The sequence below is a fragment of the Hemiscyllium ocellatum genome, chromosome 10, assembly GCF_020745735.1.
Source record: "Hemiscyllium ocellatum isolate sHemOce1 chromosome 10, sHemOce1.pat.X.cur, whole genome shotgun sequence".
In the NCBI taxonomy this organism is placed as follows: Eukaryota; Metazoa; Chordata; class Chondrichthyes; order Orectolobiformes; family Hemiscylliidae; genus Hemiscyllium; species Hemiscyllium ocellatum.
The window spans coordinates 57,476,511-57,496,462 of NC_083410.1; the positions used below are offsets into that span (position 1 = coordinate 57,476,511).

Below are 19,952 nucleotides of genomic sequence, written 5' to 3' on the forward strand. Positions count from 1 at the left end.
CCCCTCCCCCCACCTTGCGCAAGTTCCAACCTTCCAGCTCAACACCATCCTCACGACCTGTCCCACCTGTCAATCTTCCTTCACTCCTATCCACTCCACCCTTCTCTCTGACCAATCACCTTTACCCCTTCCTCCATCCACTTATTGCACTCCCAGCTACCTTTTCCCCAGCCCCACCCCCTCCCAATTATCTCTCTGCACCCTCGAGGCTTCCAGCCTCATTCCTGATGAAGGACTCCTGCCCGAAATGTCGATTTTCCTGCTGCTCAGATGCTACCTGACCTGCAGTGCATTTCCAGCACCACTATAATCTTGACTTAAATGTAGGAGAGTTGATCAATATGCTGTGGATGATATGAAAATTGGTGGTGTGGTAAATAGGAGGTTAGCCTTAGAATACAAAAGGATATAGATGCCTGATCAGTGGGAAATGAAATTCAATTCAGATAAATGTGATGTGATGCACCGGGCAGGATGAACAAGGCTGACAAAGGAATACATGATAAATGGTAGAAGCACTGAGGATCAGTGGGATGTTGATGTGCATGTCCACCTGTTCCTTATGGTTTTGGGATAATTACTTAAGTGGTTAGGAAGGGATATGGAATACTTGTCTTTATTGGGGAGGCATAGGAGCAGGGAGGTGGTGATGCTGGAAATCTAGCTATAGCTTAACTAATGTTTTATGGAGTATTGTACAGTTCTGGATTCCACATATAGGATGGATTTGATTGCACTGGAGAGAGTACAGAGGAGGTTTACCAGGATGTTGCTTAGCCTGGAAAGTTTTAGTTATGAAAAGATCGCGGATAGACTAGTGTTATTTTCCTTAGAGTGGCAGAGACTGAAGGGGAGGGACATGATTGAGATGTATAAACAGGAAGATATCATTCTACTCGGTGGAAGGATCAATGACCAGGAGCACACCTTTAAAGTAGGGCAGGAGGTTTAGAAGGTGTGTGAAAGAATTCTTCCTTGCACAGAGTGGTGTGAATCTGGAACTCGCTGACTATAAAGGGTGCTAAGGCAGAAACCCTCACAAAAATATTTAAGCATTTAGATGTTCCAATGTGATGCCAAGGCATACAAGGCTTTGGGCAAGTGCTGGAAAATTGGACTACAATAATTAGTCTTTGGCCAATGCAGATTTAATTTGCAAAGGACCTTTCCTGTGCTGCAGACCTCTTGTTCTTGCTTAAAGTCTGAAATGTAGATGTTAGCTAATGACTACACAATGCTTGCAACTTCTCTGATATTGATATAATCCATGTCCAAATGCAGCTAAAGCTGGACATAACTGAGCTTGGGATGACAAGTAGCAACTAACGGTAGCACCGTGGGCGGCACGGTGGCAGTGGTTAGCACTGCTGTCTCACAGAGCCTGAGACCCGGGCTCAATTCCCAACTCAGGCAACTGACTGTGTGGAGTTTGCACGTTCTCCCCGTGTCTGCGTGGGTTTCCTCCAGGTGCTCCGGTTTCCTCCCATAGTCCAAAGATGTGCTGGTCAGGTGAATTGGCCATGCTAAATTGCCCGTAGTGTTAGGTAAGGGGTAAATATAGGGGTATGGGTGGGTTGCGCTTCGGCGGGTTGGTGTGGACTTGTTGGGCCGAAGGGCCTGTTTCCACACTAAGTAATCTAATCTAACATTTTTGCCAGGCAGCAACCATATCCAAGAGAAATTAACCAATGCCCCATGGCATTCAATGCCATTAACATCAAGGAATATCCAGCTATCAACATACTGGGTGTTACCATTGACCAGATACTGAACTGTAAGTACATTGGCTACTAGAGCAGGTCAGAGGGTAGGAGTCCTGTTTCCCAAAGCCTATCCACATATACGAGGCACAAATCATGAATGTGATGAAAATCTCTCCATTAAACTGGATGAGTGCAGATACAACACTCAAGAAGATTGACACCATCAAGGATATAGCAGCTGTTTGATTTATACCAAACCATCTGCAAACTTGATGCCCGTATCCTTGAATTCTTGGGTTCCTGTTTCACTTTAATTTTTGGATGTCTCATAAGGAGGTTATTTGGAGACCAGGGCTACCATTTAAAAATGTGGGTTCCTCTATGATGCAACAATACTCTGTCTGAATCTAAGTATAGATTCAATGCAGATCATTCTTCTGCTAGAACTTGGAGGTGCAGATGTTGGACTGGGAAGCCCATAGTCTATTTGACTATGGTCCTAGCAGAGAATGTTAAAAATCACAACGCTAGGTTATAGTCCAACAGATTTATTTGGAAGCAGTAGCTTTTGGAGCACTGCTCCTTCATCAGGTGGTTGTGGAGGTTAAGATCATGCTCACAGAAGTAAAATGAGCAAAATAAAATGTAATTCTGCAAAAACAAATTCACCCCATAATTACATTTTATTTTGCTCAAAAACTGCATGAATCCATGTTAAACTATGTAAAACTATAAAAAGGGTTTGTCAGTCTGATATAGCATTGGAATACACTCCGACTTCACACCTATTGTTTAAAAACCTGAGCTATCTTGAGAATGTAGGTTAAAAGAAGTTCTTTGGATTTATATATCAAAGAACAGAAACCAGCATATCCTATTAGAGAAGGTTTTAATCTGAGATGGTTTACTGTATCACATCTCCATGACACTGGACTCCTTTGGCTATAAAGTTGACATTTTACCACTTTTTGAAGACTTTCCAACATGTGAGCTTGATCTTAATATCCACAATCAACTGATGAAGGAGCGGTGCTCCAAAAGCTAGTGCTTCAAAATAAACCTGTTGGACTATAACCTGGTGTTGTGTGTTTTTTAAACATTCTCTGCTAGGACCATTGTCAAATAAACAATGGGCTTCTTGAAAATAAGGTTCTGATTCTTGGATCAGTCTGAGAGAGCTTTGCTATGAACAATTGGAGCAGGCAAGGGGTGAATGTGATGGACATTGGAAGAATGGCAGCAGTATCCTGAGAGGGAAGACGGAAGACATTGAACAGGAGGAACATCACCTCGTTCATTGCGATAGAATCTTGTAGCATTGGGCTTGACAAGAAAGATGGGATTTAGTTAACATTACATCCAAAGGATCTGAACTAGGTGTAGTGATCATTCCTTGACTGTAAATTTGTTGCTTCTTGAAGGGACTGTTTGTTTATGCTCCAATTTTTTTTTTGCTTTTCAAGCTGTTCAACACAAGTTGACATTTTACCACTTTTTGAAGACTTTCCAATATGTGAAGAATCCCACACTGAATAATGACAAGATATTAGACTTGGCATTGGGGCAAGAGTAGCACTCCCTGAGATGAGATTATTAAATGGTATGGTGTCATATCTGGGCGTAGCTTCATTCTTGCAGCTGCAGTTGCTGACAGATGATGTAAGGTAGCAGTGCACTTACAAATAATATTTTGTTTTAATGAAGTATCACATATGCCAATTATATGTCTTCAGATACTGTTCTTTTTCGATTCCCTCCTATTATATGTACTGTGAGAAGCTGTCCATGACTAGCAGCAATTGACAGCTAAGCAATCCCAGAAGAACCCTCATTGGCTAGTACTTCTGCCATTAGTGATTACAAGATAGCTTGAGTGGAGTGCCATAAGTGGTGTGGTGCATACATAATAAAGTGAGAGCAGATTATTTCATGAGAACACAAGAGTTCATGAAAAGAAGCCTTCTGTGAAATTTCTCAGTTTTCTTTGGTAAAGTTTAGCCCTACTTATTTTCCTTGGGCTTTGAAAATTCAGTGTCTTTATTCAAGGAGTAAGTTAGAAATTAAATATACTTTATGCATTTTTTCTTCAGCTTGATATACTTAAATTAAGCATGGATAACCTGTTTAAATGTTGAATTTAAAAGAAACCTATTCCAGTTCATCTGACCTACATTCCAATAATTTCAAGCAGCACAAAGCTGAAATACTGTAACAATTTGAGAAACAATTTGAGTATCTACTCAGAAAAGTGAACAATAAAATGTTTCAACTTGTATATGAACTAAAAGACTATCAAAGATAGGGCAGATGTGTATTTGAGCCAACTAGGCAGAACAACAGTTGTTGAGCATGGATTGAACAAAAAGGAAAAATAAAGGGCCACATCAGTTCAGAGTGCAGAACCAGGGCCAAAACTGGATGAGGAAGATAATTAGACAGAGCACAGAGGATATCTGAAGTTTCAGGAGTGGTACAAGACTGACTAACAGTATAAGGCATGAAGAATGAAATAAGACAAAGTGTCCAGGGGACCCAAGGTGCTGAAACACTATTTGCCAGGAAGCTTGCAGTCTGACAAGTTTCTATAGTGGTTCTCATTAAAAATGTAGATAAAATCATTTTTAATGAAGTGGTATTGCAGGAATTTTCTGAGATTCCAGATTTAGGTGTTTTGATCCCAACTGATGTTGCTGGACAAGTGAGATCTTAGAATAAGAGCTGGGTAGATAGACTACACTTTGGTTTTAACAAGGTGGTGGTCTTTTACTGAACAGCACACACTCAATGCTTCAGATTGGAACTTCACCACAATAGTTATTGACACGAAAGAAATGTAGTTAAAATGGTTTAAAAGAAATCCTGTTTCAAAAGCAAAAATGTTATCCAACTAATCCCAACAGCATCCCATACAGTACTGAAATATCAGAGAGAATTCTCTTCTCATATCACATAGGATTTGACTTAGCTGTGGCTTAACTTCCCAGTCATGAGAAACTCATCCTCTTCCTTGATTCATCATGTAACCAAGGTTAAATTTTCTGAGCTTCAAACAGGTCCTGCAACATTTTAACCAAATACATCTTTTCTGCAAACTTCAAATAAACTCCATGACACAGAGGTAACCTCATTTAAAATTGTTTTAAAACTTAGCCTTATTCCGAAGAAGCTTTGTACATCCAGCTTCAGTTAAGAAATTTCTGGAACTGCTCAATATGGGCCTTAGCACAAGCCCACATTTCCTGAATCTTTTCTGAAATCGAAATGCTGTACTTTGTGTGCTCAAATTTTCTCTGTCTTGGTTAAATGGTAAATAAAATTCATTTTTCATTTCAAATTCTTTAAAGATTGCAAAACTGCAGCAGTATGTTTCCTTCATTGTATTCAGAAGCAAAAACCAATGCTGACCTTTTCTTCAACGGATTTATAATGTCATTTTGATTAATATCCACTCTCACAGTATGGATAAAATATTTGAGGATCTTTATTTTAGCACAACAATGATACTGTGTCTATCAATTGGGAAAACTGTTCTACCTTTTATCACATTCACAGAGATATGACGGAAGTGGTCCACATTAAAGACCGAAAGGAAGTAATTCATGAAATGAAATATTCTCCAGATGGATCTTACCTTGCTGTAGGTTCAAATGATGGTCTGGTTGACATCTACGCAGTTTCACAACGATACAAGAAAGTTGGAGAATGCAGCAAATCATCAAGTTTTATTACACACATTGACTGGTCTATTGATAGTAAACATTTACAGGTCAATGATGGTGCTGGAGAAAGATTATTTTACAAAATGCCATGTAAGTACTGATCCTTTTCTCCCTTATTTGGAAATGCATGCCTTCATCTATGCCATGTTATAGTTCTTTCATTTCTGTATGGTCATAATAAAGCTGCTCATGAAAACAATAAGTGGATATTGACCTATTAAACACAGTTTCAAATGATTCGTGCAATTCCTATTAGAGAAAAATTACATTTATAGTTTCGAGTAATTTGTGCAAGTGTATTTGCATATTTGCAAAGACGAGGTGCTACTGGCAACTTCCTGCACGCTCACCATTGCATGAACCAGTTACTGTTGATGATGCTGGCTTGTCCTCTGTCTATCTGAAGTAGCTGATCATGGATGACCAGGACATAAGCTGATGTCTATCGTTAATGCGTTGTAAGAATATCAAGAATGGATAGTAAATATGTAAACACTATTTCGGCATTCCAAAGATTAACTTTTAATTTTGTCCATTGTTACTCATACATCCCTTAGCAGAACCTCTTCCTTGGTCCTTTCATATGTTGTTGGTTCCAATGTGGACCATGAAAGGCAGATTCTTCCCCTCCTGTCCCAAGTTCAATTCCAGGCTTGAGGAGATCTTCATAATCCTGGTAATGGACAAGCGACACTGCCTTTTGGGACTTGTGTGCTCTGCTGCAAAGAACAATGTCTGTCTGTCTGTCTGTCTAACTATACTGCCCTTCATTATTGCATCAAGTTAACTTTTTTCCATCTCCCACAAAAAACCTTGAATATCCCTGGATTGTTGAACTGTGGTCAGTTTACATTTCTTCCCTTCAGTTGCTAATCTTGTCTACACAAGCTGACTAAAGTTGAATCTGCTGGACAATGCAGGGGTTAAGTTTCGAGTGTGTGGTGCTAGAAAAGCACAGCAGGTCAGGCAGCTTCCGAGGAGCAGGAGAATCAAACTTACAGGCAAGAGCGGCCTCATTCCTGATGAAGGATTCTTGCGCGAAATGTCAATTCTCCTGCTTCTCTGATGCTGCCTGACCTGCTGTGTTTTTCTAGCACCACACTCTCAACTCTGATCTCCAGCATCTGCAGTTCTCACTTTCTCCTCGTGCAGGGGCTAAGCCTGTTTCAACCTTATAGATTCCCAGACCTGCAGTGCCTATATTCTCATCCTCCTGGCTTTGGTTCTAGGCCAAATCTATATTACCATACCTAGAGATGTAACTGCCTTCTGGAGTAAAATGCCCAGGTAATTTCCTCCCTTGCCTGTTTAAAGGTTGGGTTCTTGCCCATCACCTCCTAAATTGATATTTGTTAAGCAGCAGACAGTTAACACAGGTATGATTACAATGGATTACTTGGGTGTTAACTTATAGTACTGTACATCACTTACTATTATTTAATTGTTTTTATTTAAATATTTGCTTGGTCGTGTATAACTTAAACACTTAAAAAGAGTCAAGAAGTTGAAGCTTTTCATCTTACACTCAGAGCTAGGATGAAAGAAACCAGATTTGAATAAATAACATTAATTTAAACAATGTGAGGGGCTAATTGGGAGGGCCATTTTTGGCGTGGTGATGCAGCAGAAACAGTTAACTGTCCATCTTAATTCACAAAATATGCTATTGACTAATTTGTTTGGGAACTGCCATGGGAATGTGACAGAATTGAGAGATCCATGACAGCCTTTCTGTTTGCTACCCCCATTTTTCCTTGCTACACCCATCTCCCACCCCCCAAACCTCCAATCAAAAGATGCAGTGTATATACAAATTTGTTCTGCCTAAAACAGGGTCCTGTTTGATGATATATGTAGCTTCTAGTGGCCGCAAATGTATAACACTAAGTCCAGCTGATGGTCTCAGATTGGTTTTGTATTCTGATTTTTTTTTGGCACAGTCTGAATTATTTAAATGTTGTTCAGTAGCAGAATTTTTCAATCCTTAATTTGGTTATATAGTACTTTGACTTCCTTCATCCAAGTCATTTATTTATATTATAAATAATCAAGGTCCCAGCATTGATTCCCTGTGGTTCTCCAGTAGTTACAGCCTACTAGCCTGAAAATGTTCCCTATTATTGCATCTCTTTGTCTTCTGTTAATCAGCCAGTTCTCCATCCCTGTTAATATACTATCAAACACTTTCTAGAAATCCACTACTACCCTGCTTGTTGCTTATTAATTCTGCTTGTAATTTCTCAAAGAATGGGCATTATTGCCCCACCCCCTTTTTGTTTGAAGCCATGCTGACTCTGCTTGGTTATATTACGTATTATTAAATGCTGTAACATTAGATTATTTTATCACAGACTCTAATATTTCCCGATTACAGATATTTGGCCTTTTGCCTGTTTTTCATCTTTTAATAAAGCTGTTTGAGGATTGCAAAACTGTCATTTTTCCAGAATCTGAATATTCTTGGTTGATTACAACCAGTGCATCCATCATCTCTACTACAGTTACTTATTAATATCCTAGAATGCATCCCATCAGATCCAGACAGCTTATCAGCCTTCAGCCTCATTAATTTCACTAATGGTATATGTTCTATTTATTCCCCCCACCACACCTATGTTTTTCCCATTTGATTTTGTATTGTTGGAATATTATTAGTATCTTTTCCTGTGAAGGTTGATGCAAAATATTTATTAAATTCCTCTGCCAGTTCTTGGTTCCCCATTATTATTTCCTTTCCCTCATTATCTAAGGACCTATGTTCATTTGAGCCTCTTTTTGATATATATGAAGTTCTTGCTGACTGTCTTGATACTACTTGAAAATTTACTCTCAATGTTTGTTTTCTTCCTTTTTTTGCTCATCTTTTGTTGGTTTTAAAACTCTCAATCCTCGAGCTTACCATTAATCTTTGATGCATTGCATTTTTCTTACTTGCAGTTAGTTGCTATCTTTGACTTCCATGGTTGGCTTATTCCTTTCCTCAAATCCTTCTTTCTTAGTGGAATATATCTTTATGGGCCAAGACCTATTTTCTTCAACTATCTTTGCTACTAAGCTTCTTTCCATTCAACTCCAGCTAACTTCCTTTATAAATTACCCTTATTTTGTTTAGTTGGATCTTTGACTCTGAAATCTCTATTAAACCTGCCTCCTTGCACATCACTAGATCCAAAATAACTTGATCTACATTGTTCTAAGAAACTGTCTGGAAAACCACTGAACTCTTCCTTTGCCAACGCAAGGAAAGGCTACCTCTGCCAATTTAACTTGCTCAATCTACATGATGATTAAAGTCACCAAACAAACGTTCATTTCAGGTTTTGTTGTGTTGGAGAGGGATCTTAAAGAGTGGTTTGAGTAACGTATACAGAAGCAAAAACTGATCTTTATTCTGAGCTCCTTGTTCATTATAGTGTGGAAGAAGTCTCTAGGATTTTTCCAATAAAGTATAAGATATTTATACATATCGTGTTATAATGGTTAGGTGCAAATATTGACATCAGTGCTTGCCACGTCTTCTCTGGCCTAAATATTGAATCCTGTGAATACACGTTCACTCATGGACAGCTTTTTGGTCAACCTTAGGTCCTTCCATCATTGCCAGACTCCCATCACCTGTCCTTGGGCTCTTACAATATATTGTATTGACTACATTTTGAACACTAGTTGGTTTGTTCCTTCCCAGACATCTGCCCTCTGTATTATATATTTGCTTATTACTAATGACTTTTTAAATTCTGTTCACAATTTATAATTTTAGGTAACCTTCGTTCAGAAGATTAGAAAAGGATGTTAATTTTGATCAATTGTTATAAAAGTTTGTAACATTATAAATAACTTTATATTAGAGTTAAAGTTACACCTTATCTTACAATTTTGTGACAAAGTTGACAATTTTGGAAGCAGCTTCCCTCTTACCCAACTTTAAAAATTCAAACACAGTTTCTCTGAGCAGCTGCCATTTACAACTTCTTCTATTTGCATCCTGCAAAATGTTCTAAAACAGATGTTTGATACTAGAATGGATTTATTGTCATTCCTTTAAACACATTTCATACTAACTATCTTTACTATTCAAATCCAAAATGAAATTTATCACTTTTACAGCTTTAGCAAATCATTTTTTTAAATCAAGCTTATTTAGATTATTAAGGTTCATGGGGACATGGCCTCTTTCTCTCCCTTCTCAATCATTTTTCTCTGCCAATCTTCCCTTGTACTTCAGTCTGTTTGTTAGAAAGCAGCTATTATTTATTTTCTCAAGGTCATGGTGACCGTATTTCCCAATTGTTTCAGCCCCCATTGTCTCTTGGTACTCTTACTAGATTATATTTTCATACCTTTTTGTTGTTCTAACCTTCCTGCTGATGGAGAAAAGGTTTCTCCAAGGGTGTATATCAAAACTAGTATTTGCATCCGAGGCTGACTGCCTACAGAAGTCTAATTAAATTTATCAGTGTCTAATACATTTAAACTAATATTCATACAATAATAGATGTGTCTACTCTAAACTGTAATTATAATTATTTAAAGTGCCTTCCCCTTTCCATTTCATAATAAAATAGGACATTTAAAATCAGATAGTTTTCATCTGAGCTGCCTTATCAGAGCCTTACTGTTCATTCTAGCTCTATCTTACTAAGACTCAAGAGGCATTTCGTTGTCTGTCAGTGAAGTCCATGATTTGAGCTCTATAAATGCTGCATCAGCTAAAATTTCTTAGACCATCTTATGTCAGTTTGAAACAAACCCCACAAGAGGCCATGGTCAGATAAAACGTGTCCGACCCTACAGTTACTGTTAGTGGCCCTTACACATGACTCCTACCAGTGTCCTTTTGCTCTTGTTATTTCTTCTCCTCATCCACATGGATTCTAAACCATCTCAGAGTCAAAGAGTCATCTAGCCCAAAATCATTTCTTGCTATCAATTATTACATCCAATATTAACAAAACTGCCCCAACACCTTTCCTTCATACTTGCCCTTTTTAAAAAGTCATATACCCCTGAATATTTTACCCCCAGTTTTGATCTCCTTTGTAATCATGTCTATAAAGGCTACAAGATCATATCCATTTACCTCTCTTTGTGCTATTAATCAGTTTATTCTAAATGCTAAACGCATTCGAGCAAAGAACCATTAATTTTTGCTGTTTTACCATTTTTACTGAATTGCTGCTGTGTTTGCACCATTTGTCCCCTATTGTCCCATTCTGGGCACCATTGAGAATATTGTCAATCATTTAATGTAGCATTAGCATGCTAAATTTGGAAAATTCAAATAGTTTTGCAATTCAAAGCAGGTATCCATGAACCATTGTCAGCCATAATTGTATTCAATCACAATCTGTAATCCCAAAACCCAGCATATCCCCTGCTCTGCCATGACAAGCAAAAGCCAAAGTATCAACTCTGATTCAAAAAAGCGAGCAGGAAGGCATGAAAGGAGCAGCACCAAGCAACCTGGTGAAGATATATCACAGAACTAGTTCCACGCCAAGCAGCATCCAATAGATAGGGCTAAGTGGCTCCACAAGCCAACAGGTCAGAGTCTGCAATCCTGTCACATCAACATAGTTGTTATTGTTGATGGACATTGGAAGAACAAACAGGATGAGAATTTCCACAATATGATTTTCAATGATGAGAGCCCAGCAAATCAGAAGGGATGGGTAATAAATGCTAGTCTAGCCATTGATGCCCAGATGCCATAAGCAAATCCTGCCTTGATGTCAAGGACTGCTGCATTCATCGCGTATTTCTCCTGGAATTCAGCACTTCTGTTCATGTTTAGACGAAGAATGTAATCCTTTCAGGATCTGAGTGCCCTACCAAAAATCAAACTGGGCATTCCTTACCAAGTTTTGCTAGTTAAATACTGCTTAATAGCATTATTAATGACACCTTCCATTACTTTACTGATGGCTGAGATTAAACTGGGTCTGTTACAAGCCAGATTGTTTCTTGTGGTAAGTCTTCAGCACTAAATCTGGGATGTTGTCAGAGGCCACTTCTGAGACAAGCATTCAGAAATAGTATTGACCAAGGTTATTTAAAGAGTCACCATCTGAAGTCATTTTGACTTAATCATGCACAGCAAAGTTGTTGAGGGCTCTTGTGGTACAGTGGTACTGATTTTATCTCTGAGCTATGAGACCGGGTTTCAAGTCCCCCTGTTATAACATTGCTGAACAGGTTGATTTTAAAATATCCACAGTCACATTGTTGGAAGCTAATGCTGAGTTTCTGGAGACTTTTGGAGGCTTCCGTTGAGCACAAAAGAGGTAAATGATGACATTGCCTAAATTTAGAATGTAGGTTTGATATCCAGACATTTCATTACCTGGCTAGGTAACATCATCAATGGCGACCTCCAAGTGAAGTGAAGCTGTTGTCTCCTGCTTTCTATTTATATCTTTCTCCTGGATGGGGTTCCTGGGGTTTGTGGTGATGTCATTTCCTGTTTGTTTTCTGAGGGGTTGATAGATGGCATCTAGATCTATGTGTTTGTTTATGGCGTTGTGGTTGGAGTACCAGACCTCTAGGAATTCTCTGGCATGTCTTTGCATAGCCTGTGGTGGTTTTTTCATCCATGTGTAGGGCTACAAGGGACGTGTCTATTTGTGGCTAGCTGGTGTTCATGTATCCTGGTGGCTAACTTTCTTCCTGTTTGTCCTACGTAGTGTTTGTGGCAGTCCTTGCATGGAATTTTGTAGATGTTGGTTTTGTCCATGGGTTGTACTGGGTCTTTTAAGTTTGTTAGTATTTATTTGAGAGTGTTGGTGAGTTTGTGTGCTACTAGGATTCCGAGGGGTCTTAGTAGTCTGGCTGTCATTTCTGAAATTTCTTTGATGTATGTCCCATTTCGACTGGGACAACACATCTATCCTGGGACAGGCTAAGCAAAGACATGCCAGAGAATTCCTAGAGGCCTGGCACTCCAACCATACATACAGACCTAAATGCCATCTATCAACCCCTCAGAAAACATACAGGAAATGACATCACCACAAACCCCAGGAACCCCATCCAAGAGTAAGATATAAATAGAAAGCAGGAGACAACAGCTTCGCTTCACTTGGAGGTCACCACTGATGATGTTACCTAGCTAGGTAATGAAACGTCTGGATATCAAACCTACAGCTCAACGAGCAAACCTACACCCTAAACCTCAAACTGAGCTACAAGCCTTGCAAAAAATTGCCTAAATGATGACATTGCTTCCCATAGTTATGAGGATGGTAGTTGCACTCCCATATCTGTTCAACCTCAGCAGGATGTGCAGAGCAGGCAGTTTTAAATGGAATTTCTTGTGTATTGAGAGGAGAATAAGGTTTCTTTTTAAAAACGTATTCCCTTGAAATGCTCTTCTCACATCAGCATGTGATGTTAATGCATGAGGAGAAGTGCCTTTAGAGCCTTCATTAAAGTGGTGGTGACAATAGTTGTGACACCTCCTTCTTGAAGCTGCAAATCAAGGCTAGGATTTCCTTCCCAGTGGCAGGGGGTTTCACCATCATCTCTTCTCTGCAATGGTAGTCCTTTTCAGCTGAGAGCAATGTGTTGCAATTTACAGTTTAGGACTATCCAGGAATAATAAAAGGTATTCTATATTGTCTTGTTCATTCCTTCAGTGAGTGTTGATAGAAATAATAGTGAAGCTGTTGTAAACTCTAAACCAATATAACCTGCAAGTGTGGATCCTTTCCCACATTATAGTCCATCTGCTAAATTTTTGCCCACTCCCTTCACCTATTTATTTCCAATATTCACTTCACAACTGGTCATCCTTTCTATGTCATCCTTTCTATGTCATCAGCAAATTTACCAATCATACATACAGCCCTTTCATCTACCTGTTGATGTAGAATGTAACTATTTGAGGCTCCAACAATGATCCACTTGATAATCTTGCCAACTCAAAAAAAATGTATGCCTTTTCTATCTTTTCTCTTAGCTAACCAATCCTTTATCCATTCAAATACAATACTGCCTATATAATGAGCTCTTTTTCTAGGTAGTTACCTTTTGTTGTGAGATGTTATTAAATGCCTTCTGAAAATCTAAAAGCACCACATCCATAGAGTTTCTAAGTCTCTGTTATAACCTCCTTAATAGATTCTAGCATTTCCTTTTTAACAAATGTGGGCCAACTAGCCTGTAATGTCTTATTTTTGGAGTATCCTCTTGAATAGAGGATTTACAAAAAAGTAGCAATCCATTTGGACACATTGTGGCACACCTCTAGCAGGTGAAACTTGAAAACTGATATTATAGCCCAGAGATAGAGACAAATCAAGATGCATTTCAATTCCGATCTTAGCCTGTTAATAAATTAGAACTCTCAACATATGTTACTCCTTGTTATTACTGACCTTGCATTCTCTATTTCCAGTCTGATGTGACCTTTCCAGAATCTAAGGAATTATGCAAAATGAAATGTTTATACAATTAGATTAGATTAGATTAGATTACTTACAGTGTGGAAACAGGCCCTTCGGCCCAACAAGTCCACACCGACCCACCGAAGCGCCACCCACCCATACCCCTACATTTACCCCTTACTTAACACTACGGGCAATTTAGCATGGCCAATTCACCTGACCCACACATCTTTGTGACTGCGGGAGGAAACCGGAGCACCCGGAGGAAACCCACGCAGACACGGGGAGAACGTGCAAACTCCACACAGTCAGTCGCCCGAGGCAGGAATTGAACCCAGGTCCCTGGCGCTGTGAGGCAGCAGCGCTAACCACTGTGCCACCGTGCCGCCCAACAATCTCACCTGCTTCTTTAAGGTCCGAGAATGAAGTACATTAACTCCTTGGACTTGTCAGCTGTTTGTTCCAGGCATGGTCTATCTTCATTCTTCCAGAGCAAATTCAATCTAGCCACTCATATCTGGACGCAATTTGTTTCAACACATGATTTAAAATGATCAAAAATGCTTACGAAACCAGTCATATTGCTCCCACTAGAATATTCAGACTTTGGTCAGGTGTAGAAAACATCCAAAAACACATGGAAGTGGACCAATAGAAATATAAGAAGAAGAAGAAATTCATTAGTCAACCTGTTAAGTGACCCTTGATTCCTTTTAAATAGCAGTAATGAGAAGTCCTTCATTCCATTTAACATCATCTCCAGCTGTGTGTCTTACTCTTTGCAGGCTGCAAGTAGTCATTAGGCACTTGTAGGCAAATCTTGTTAACAAGTTGGTGACCTGCACATTTTCTGTTAAAAGTGTGGGAAAGACATCTTGGACCCCATTTTCATTTTGTGTGGTTGCCTGACAGCTTAGGGAAAAAGCATACCATGACCCAATTTAATCATCTATAGCTTTCGTCTTCCTAATATTTATTTGGAGGAAATTTTTAGTACAGGACTGGATGTCAAGTAAAACATCTGACAACAGAGGCCACATCAAGGTAGCCAGAGGTGAAATGGAGCTACGTATTATTAGCATACATCTGCAACCTGCTGCAATTTTAATTGTGTTACAAGCATACAAGTAATGGTTTTGTTTTTGAAAGAGGAGGTGATGATGCAGGACCAGTAAAAGGTCAATACTGATGTTTCTCTGGTCACAACTGGATACTGTATACAGGTAACAGCAGTTCCACTCAGATGGATGACAGATGATGCTTTGCAGTAATATGGTCAATTCTAGCTGCCAAAGGCTGCAGAAGTGTTTAGAATGAAGGATAATACGCCAAGTCATACTCATGAAAATTTCAGTGGAAAGCTAGTTGGAGAGGTTCAGACATGACGTTGTGGGAAAGATGGGCACAGATTTAGAAGGCGGCAGCACATTGAGAATCCTATAAAGGACATGAAGATTAGATATGGGTCCCTAGTTTTCAAGAACCTGAGGGAGATCATAGATATTTTTGAGATTCAGCCGAGATTTAAGTTTTGATTCTTGTTTCTACATCAGGTTAATTTTGTGGCTACTACTGTCAATTCTGCATCAGCAGTTTATCTCTTCAAGGCCTGATTTTGAGCCCACCACTAAGTCTCGAGAGTGCTATGCAGCTGTGGAAAACAAATGTAGTTTTGTCATGATGGCTATTTATTTTTATTATTGTGTTCCTTCACAAGTAGCTCATTTTTGAGAATTTTGTGTTTAGTGTTGAAGAAACTGTTGATCAGTAAGGAGGCAATATCTGGAGCCTTAAAGGATGCTATGGAGACAGAGCGCATTTGGGCTAAATAGTGGAGCTTCGGTTTAGAGGTCGTGTGGGGCAGGCAATGAGCACGACAACATTGTCTGATCTCTGAGGAGACAGTTCCAGAGCAGAACATGAAGCAGAGGCTCTCGATCAATTGTACAGTACGTAGCTTGAAGTTGTAGCTTGAGGAACATTTTGCATGGGCAGTTATGCAACAGAGGATCATGGTGGGGCTAGGAGAGAGCATTGACTGGTCATGAAGAAAGGTTGTAGCCAATAGAAGGATGACTAGGAGTTGCTACTGATGGCCTATGGCATCTCATAGATTCCCAGATGTGAGCTTCTAAATTTGTTCAACTTTGTCCCATTTAGCATGGTAATGGTACTCTCCATTTTGTTGTGAGGCATGATGATTATGAAGGCTCAGTGTGGAACACACAGGGTAATGCAATCCCACAACCAACCGATCAGATCTAAGCTCTGAACTCCTGCCATTTCCACTAGAGAACGGTGGTGGACAATTTTGAAAAGCTAAAGAAAGTGGAGGCACCACAAACATGCCAATCAATAAGGATTGTGCAGTAGTCACAGAATCCCTACAGTGCAGGTATAAGCTATTCAGCTCAACAAGCCTGCACTGTGACCCTTGAAAGAACATCCCACCCTATCGTCATAACCCCACATTTACTATAGTTAACCCACTTAGCCTGCACACTACAGGTAGACAAGCAGGAGGCTGGAAGAACACAGCAAGCCAAACAGCATCAGGAGGTGGAGAAGTCAATGTTGCAGGTGACATTACAGGGCAATTTAGCATGACCAATCCACCTAACATGCACATTTTTTGACTGTGGGAGGAAACTGAAGCATCCGAGGAAATCCACACACATATGGGGAGAACGTATGAATTCCACACGATCACCCAAGGCTGGAATTGAACCTACGACTCTGGCACTGAGGCAGCAGTGCTAACCACTGAGCCACCATGCTGTCCTCTAAATTGGTAGTCACTTCTAACAATATTGTCAAGGATAGATGCATCTGTGACCAGTAGATTGGGGAAAATGATGATCAAGTGGATTTTTTTCCCTCTTGTTGATTTCCTCACCATCTGCCACAGTCCCAGTCTAGTAGCTATGTGTTTTCAGATGAGGCAAGATCAATTTGTAATGGTGCTACTGAGCCACACTCAGTGTTGATATTACTGTCCCCCATCTTTAGTTCATTCTGTGTCATTGCCACCGTCTATGCTTTCTTCAAGTGGTGGTCAATATGATGGAGTACTGATTCAGTACATTTGAGCTTAAGAAGTGATAATCAGCTGGGGAGCTTTGCCTATGTGTGACCTGTTACTATGAGACTTCTTGGGTCTAGAGTGAATGTTGAGGACTCACAGAGGAACTCTCTCTTTCCTGTCTGGTTATCACTGTGCTACCACTTCTAGTGGGTCTGTCTTGCTAGTAAGATGAGTCATACCCAGGGATGGAGATGGCGGGGCATTTTCTGTAGCATATTATTTCATGAGTCTGACAGTTAGGCTGTTGCTGGACTTATTTGTGGAACTAGATATTGTTTTACTAAGTTGAGCTTTAATAACCTACAGAACGTACCCAGAGGTCAAAAGTGGGCTCAGTTCATACCAGCTGATGTACTGTAACAGCCTAAAAGTAGTTAAAACCTTGAGATATTCCTGAGTTCCGTGATAAATGTCAATGAATTAGTCAGTGTTCTGTGTGTTGGGGGAGAGTTGGTAATGAAAAGAATCCAGTGCAGTTAATGTGCAGAAGTTTACCAAAATAAATGCTTTTTATAGTGAAGGTGGGAGTGATACTTCACTGGAGTGTAATGTCTATAAAAGGAGATTGCTGGGAAAATTGGTGATTTTAATTTCTTTTTGCCTATGTGAAGACTTTCCAAGTTGCTTTCTGTAACATTATAAACTTAGTTTCTTCCAATGATAGTTTTTCAGCAGCTTTTTAAGAATATGTCAGTGACTGAGGACCACCATAACCAAGTTTCTAAATTAAAACTTAGGGTTGATGAGGCCAGGTTTCACTCTGGAATATGTCTTCTCCAGCGTTACTACCAATTGTGATCATAACATTTTGGCATAGCACGCTAGATGCATGCAACATGGGAAGCCAAAGGCAATCTTAATATGGCAGGAAAACAATAAAGTGGAGAATGTGTTAATGAGGCATGAGGGTAGCGTTTTGCAAAGGTCTGTCATGCAGACACCAGGAAGGAATGCACAGACTTGGCTGTAGGCGCTGTTTAGATAATAGCCCCAAGTGGATGATAATCATGTGATCACTACTTGATGGATTTGCAGATGTGTTCCAAGGCCTCAAGTTTACAAATGTTGCTCAAGATTCAACCCAATACCTATCAGTATACTTAAATGTCACTCATGATATGGAGGGAATAAATATGTGTCACTGGTCCACACATTGCAAAATTGATTAGGAATTAATTTCAGCATGAAGGCTCCAGGATGCCTTGTTAGCAATCCACCTCTCTGGTGCAAAATCACACTTCCTCTTCTTCACAAGGACACAGAACACCTGGAGGGATGTCAACATGCCAGGTCTAATGTTCCCTCTAAGCTGTGAGTTGCACAGTTGATCTGAGGTTCCATGAATGCTGATTGGTATACTGATGCATTGTCTTCCAGCATAAAGTTGAAAAATGGAGAATTTATTAGAGGTCTCCCTCTCCCTTTGCAATTGTAACTCTAAATCTATGTCTATGTCACAGCCATGTGTAAAATGCAGGTGTGAACACATAACCTGCACCCACTGAATGCTCTGTCTGATTAGACCATTATCAGTTTTTGCCACCTTCTCCATGAAGGAAAGCAACTGCTCACTAGCCAGAAATTTGTCAGTACTCATGAAGCTGTTATGACAATATATAAATGGGACGTTAGCCTTCCCTGAAGTCCATGCAAGACCTCTGGCATCTCTGCCTGACATTTGAGGTCCATGTCTTTTATGTCTGAATCTGAAGGCTCATCATCTGCATGAGGCTTAGAAGGGGCCTTGTCTCCAATATTTCAGAATGTCTACAACCTCGGCTCCTACATCCTCCGGCTGTGGAGAAGTAATTGTGATGTGCTCAGCAGATTGTGATCCTGATCCTAAACTACAATGTCAACACCTTGATGAATGTCTTTGCTTGTGGAGAATACAGTTTAATACTGTTACAATGCACCCTCTTGGATTCTAAGTCTTTATCCTCAGAAATAGAGGCATGATAGGTTGCCTCTACCATGTAGGTTGCCCACCTCCAAACAGACTCCCCCACCAGGGATATATTTCCCTCCCCACCCCTATCAGCATTCCGGAGAGACCACTCCCTCTGCGACTCCCTCGTCAGGTCCACACCCCCCGCCAACCCAACCTCCCAGCACCTTCCCCTGCAACCGCAAGAAGTGCAAAACTTGCGCTCTCACCTCCCCCCTCACCTCCCTCCAAGGACCCAAGGGATCAACCTCCACACATATCATTGACTGTATCCGTTGCACCTGATGTGGTCTCCTCTAAATTGGGGAGACAGGCCGCCTACTTGCGGAACATTTCAGGGAACACCTCTGGGACACCCGCACCAACCAACTCAACTGCCCCGTGGCTGAACACTTTAACTCCCCCTCCCACTCCACCAGGGACATGCAGATCCTTGACCTCCTCCATCACCAGACCCTGACCACACGACGCCTAGAGGAAGAGCACCTCATCTTCCACCTAGGAACCCTCCAACTACAAGGGATGAATGTAGATTTCTCCAGCTTCCTCATTTCCCCTCCCCCCACCTTATCTCAGTCCTAACCCCCGGATTCAGCACCGCCCTCTTGACCTGCAATCTTCTTCCCGACCTTTGCGTCCCCACCCCCTCTCCGGCCTATCACCCTCACCCTCACCTCTTTCCACCTATTGTATTCCCAGCGCCCCTCCCCCAAATTCCCTCCCCCCTACCTTTTATCTCAGCCCACCTGGCACACCAGCCTCATTCTTGAAGAGGGGCTTATGCCCGAAACGTTGATTCTCTTGTTCCTCGGATGCTGCCTGGCCTGCTGTGTTTCCAGCACCACTGGTCTCTGGTCTCCAGTATTTGCAGCCCTCATTTTCTCCTAGTTGCCTCCACCATGTGGTCTTTCTGCCAGAACTTGCAGAGGAGAATATAAAGTACAAGATGATGGTAAAGCCCTATTCCTATTCACAGTGATATTTCAGGTGCCTGTTCTGTATGTACATCGAGTGACAGCAAATGGAGGCATCTATGTTGGGAGACTTTGATCTCTCCATCCACAGAAGCTCAATTCCATCTTTCCCCAACAAGTTCTACGGCCTTCTCCAAAA

At 40.5% G+C, this 19,952-nt stretch overlaps 1 protein-coding gene across 5 annotated transcripts in view; it reads left to right on the forward strand.

Annotated features, from left to right (window-relative positions):
- Nucleotides 1-19,952, forward strand: part of LOC132819436 (echinoderm microtubule-associated protein-like 6) — a 512,298-nt gene that overhangs the window by 126,792 nt on the left and 365,554 nt on the right. For all 5 annotated transcript variants that reach the window (XM_060830942.1, XM_060830941.1, XM_060830940.1 and 2 more), the window contains exon 9: nucleotides 5,256-5,512. In XM_060830942.1, the coding sequence (XP_060686925.1) occupies nucleotides 5,256-5,512 (257 nt within the window). The remainder of the gene's footprint in view (nucleotides 1-5,255; nucleotides 5,513-19,952) is intronic.